Source organism: Canis lupus, chromosome 37 (assembly GCF_003254725.2).
Source record: "Canis lupus dingo isolate Sandy chromosome 37, ASM325472v2, whole genome shotgun sequence".
NCBI classification, from domain to species: Eukaryota; Metazoa; Chordata; class Mammalia; order Carnivora; family Canidae; genus Canis; species Canis lupus.
This window is the reverse complement of record NC_064279.1, coordinates 11,175,921-11,179,848: the sequence shown is the minus strand read 5'-3', so window position 1 is coordinate 11,179,848 and position 3,928 is coordinate 11,175,921. Positions and strand designations below refer to the sequence as shown.

The 3,928-nt window shown below is 42.2% G+C and overlaps 1 protein-coding gene across 1 annotated transcript; it reads right to left on the bottom strand.

Annotated features, from left to right (window-relative positions):
• Nucleotides 1-2,974: 2,974 nt before the first annotated feature.
• Nucleotides 2,975-3,441, bottom strand: LOC118353454 (non-histone chromosomal protein HMG-17-like). The gene has a single exon (XM_035710724.2). It carries the CDS (start codon nucleotides 3,342-3,344, stop codon nucleotides 3,072-3,074), a length of 273 nt encoding a protein of 90 aa, XP_035566617.1. The 5' UTR covers nucleotides 3,345-3,441; the 3' UTR covers nucleotides 2,975-3,071.
• Between the last annotated feature and the right edge of the window lie 487 nt (nucleotides 3,442-3,928).

Sequence of the window (3,928 nt, the reverse complement as noted above, 5' to 3'; positions counted from 1 at the left end):
GGAAAAGTCAGTGGACCCCAGTTTCTTCATCTGTATTTTAGGAATAATTACACCAATCATGGGGTGTTTTGAGGATAAAATACACATGAAGCATTTTCCGAATAGTACATTATAAAATATATTGTATTGCAATGTTATTAAAATTTGCCCACATATCATTACTTTCCACAAGCTGCATCACCGCCACTACACACACACACACACACACACACACACACACGCACGTGCGCGCATACATCCACCAACAGATACACATTCATACAAGGACCTATTGATTGCCCCAGGGCAGGTAAAACATTGCTTCAATCTTTTTGCCCTTTGAGCCCAGAGATATGGTTGTCTTCTGTAACTTTTAAGGATAGTATAGTGGGAGAATCACTTTTCAGTTCCTCCCGGTGGCCAATCAGAGGATAAGAACTAGAACCAATGTCAGTCAGGGTAGCTGGCAGAAGGGGCAAGTATTCATGTCTATATCAAATGAACTGCATTTCAACAAATTTTTTGTTTGTTTGCTTGCTTGTTTTGCAAGAGAGAGAGAGAGAGCTCGAGACAATAAGAGAGCACAAGTGCAGGAGGGGCAGGATGAGAGAGAATTTTTTTTTTAAGATTTTATTTATTTATTCATGAGAGACAGAGAGAGAGAGAGAGAGGCAGAGACACAGGCAGAGGGAGAACCAGGCTCCATGCTGGGAGCCCGATGCAGGACTCAATCCTGGGTCTCCAGGATCAGGCCCTGGGCTGAAGGTGGTACTAAACCACTGAGCCATCTGGGCTGCCCCTCGCACCCCCCCACCCCGCTTTTTAAAAGGTTTTATTTAGAGAGAATCTTAAGCAGGCTCCATGCCCAATGTGGAGCCTTATCTCACAACCCTGAGATCAGGACCTGAGCTGAAATCAAGAGTCAGATGCACTAACCTACTGAGCCATCTGTGTGCCCCCAACAAATTGTTAAATTGCTAGATCTCAATAAATAATTCTATTAAACAATTACTGAAGTGCAAGATGCTGTGCTATTCTCTAGGGAATTTACAAATGAGAAAAACATCGGGAGCTTAGACTCTAACAGGAGAGAAATACAGTTTTGCAAATTAGTATAATACATGCCATGCTAAAAGAGTTTATATTTATAAACAGATTCAACTCAGATTGTGTGCTGACAGTATTAAGTCTATGACAAGCTATAGAAAGACATATCTAAATATCTTTCTTTCTTTGCAAGGTCACATTTTCTTTTTTAAAAAGGTTTTATTTATTTATTCATGAGAGACACACAGAGGCAGAGACATAGGCAGAGGGAGAAGCAGGCTCGCTGTGGGGAGCCTGATGTGGGACTTGATCCCTGGACTCCAGGATCACGACCTGAGGCAAAGGCAGACGCTCAACCACTGAGCTACCCAGGTGACCCGCAAGGTCACATTTTCTGCAATAGGAAATCTAGGTTTGCCATATCAACCATTTGGGGTTTTTTAATGCGTGGGCTTTGGGTATCTACTCTATACCTTAACTTCACACCCCCCTCCAGCTACTGCCCAAAGTTTTTATTCCATTTCACAGCAAAACTTCTTGGGGCTGTCTCTACTTCTTTACCTCTTATTCTCTCTTTAACTCACCTCCAGTAAAGCTTCTGTGACTCCATTGAATCTGTTCTTGCCAAGTCTCCAGAGATTCCATCTTATCAAAACCAAAGGCTCATTAGACCTAATCTCTGCTGTTTAACAACATTCAACACCATTTATCATGCCACTCTTCTTGAAAGCCTCTTTGATTTCTGTGAAGTGGGCCCTTCTCTAGGTTTTTTCCTACTTCTGTGGGGACTACTCTGCAATTGTCTTTCCTGCCTCCTCCTCTGCTCAACTTCCAAGTTTGGGCAACCCCAGGCTCAGTCTTTATCTCCACTTTCTTATCTCCACTTTCCTCCCAGATTATTTCATCTAATCCTTTTAGCTCTGAATGGCTCCTGTGTGCAAACGACTCTCAAATCTCTATCTCCAGCCCCGATTTCTCCCTAGACACCAACTGCCAATTTGACATTTCCACTTGGATGCCAAAAAGATATCCCCAAGTCATATGCCAAAAACAGACCCCTGAACCATGCCAAGCTGGTTCTTAGTCTTCTCCAGTTCAGAAAATGGAATAACCATGAATCCGTTGTTCAAGAAAGAACCCAGACAGCATATGAATCAAATATCATGTCTAATCCATCATTAAATTATGTCAATTGTGCTTCCAGAGGATATTTCAAATCTACGTAATTCTCTTTTTTTTTTTTCCAAGCCAAACTGTATCCAGCTTTATTAAAGATACTTTTCATAAACAATCATGGTATTTCAGGCAGGACATGGGCGGATGATCGTTAACAGTATACAAAAACTTTCAAACTCCCTTCTTCAATGGACTACCAAAATCAGAAAGCCACTATAAAACCCAATGAAGTCTTCATGTGATGCTCTGAACAGGGAAAGTTTAGAGTGAGGTTGACAGTTCACATTTAGCATGTTGTTTAACAACTTTTCACAAGCGGACCCTGACTTTCAGGAAATGAAATGAAAATGGCAGAATTATCAATCTGAAGATCCACAAGCTAAAAAAAGGAACTCTTTTGAGGGACGCCATCTCAGTGGTGACACCGTAAAGTCCAGATTGCCTGACATACTGGGAACCATTTCATGGGATCAGGTTCCAACAGGTCTCTGGGTTTAAGGGAGTCGTCTATGTTGAAGGCAGAGAGGGAGAGGAGGACATAAAAAAATGAATTTTAGTTTTTCCACACCACCAAGGTGGCTCATGTGTGTCAACATCAAGGAATCCTTCCTCCTGGGAGCCAAGAGGAAGTTTCTCAAAACTAGAAGGGGAAGGTGTTTTTCCCTCTTGTTATCAATCTAGCTTCGGAGATATTCTATTAGTGACATATGCCCTTCCCCCAAAACAACAATGAAGTGTTCCGTGTGCTAACAACATAGCTTAAAAAAAAAAGTAAAACAAAATTCTGCATTTTTATAAAACTTGATAAAAAATAGTATTTCAAACTGTACAGTCACCAGAAGTACACAGTTATCAAAAATGCACACACTTCACTTGGCATCTCCAGCACCTTCGGCTTTCTGTGCCTGGTCTGTTTTGGCATCTCCATTTTCTGCAGGGTTATTTCCATCCTTGCCAGCATCAGCTTTCCCCTTTTTCCCTTTGGGTACCTTCTCTCCCTTCTTTGCAGGGGCATTTTTGGGCTTGGGCTCTGGCTTCGGAGGAGCAGGTTTAGCAGATAACCTTGCAGATCTTCTCTGTGGCTCATCCTTCACCTTGGCTTTATCTCCTTTAGCATCCCCTTCAGCCTTTCTCTTGGGCATGGTGGCGAGGGCGGCGGGACGTAAGCGCTGGACGTGGGGATGCGGCGGCACGCGGGCCTTGGCCGGTCCGGGGGTCGTTCTCGCCTCTTCTTCACACTGCTCCAAATCTACGTAATTCTCAATTCATACTACAATAACCCTAGTCCAAGGCATCATCATCTCTCCTCTGACTCAATACAATACAATACTCAATGTTTGGTCTCCCTGCTTCTATTCTTACTCTCCTGTAATATATTCAGTTAGAATGAACTTAAGCAAAAATATTAATATTACTAAGTCTCACTCAACCTTTGAGTAAATTTCTTTTTAATAGTCAGTGTAATGAAGCAACGTACACATAAAGCACTACATAGAATGAACTTTCAAATGACTCCTCCACTTAAAACTTGATGATTTCCCCTGCATTTGGAGTAAAAACGAAACTGATATCTAGGCCTCCCAGCTCCTACATAATCACTACAACCTCATTTGCTACCATTCTTCCCTCTCACACACTCTGCTAGATAGTTTTGCCTTCTTTCTGTTTTTCAAACACAAGTATTACTCCCACTCAGAGAACCCAGCAGGATTCGGAACTAGATCCT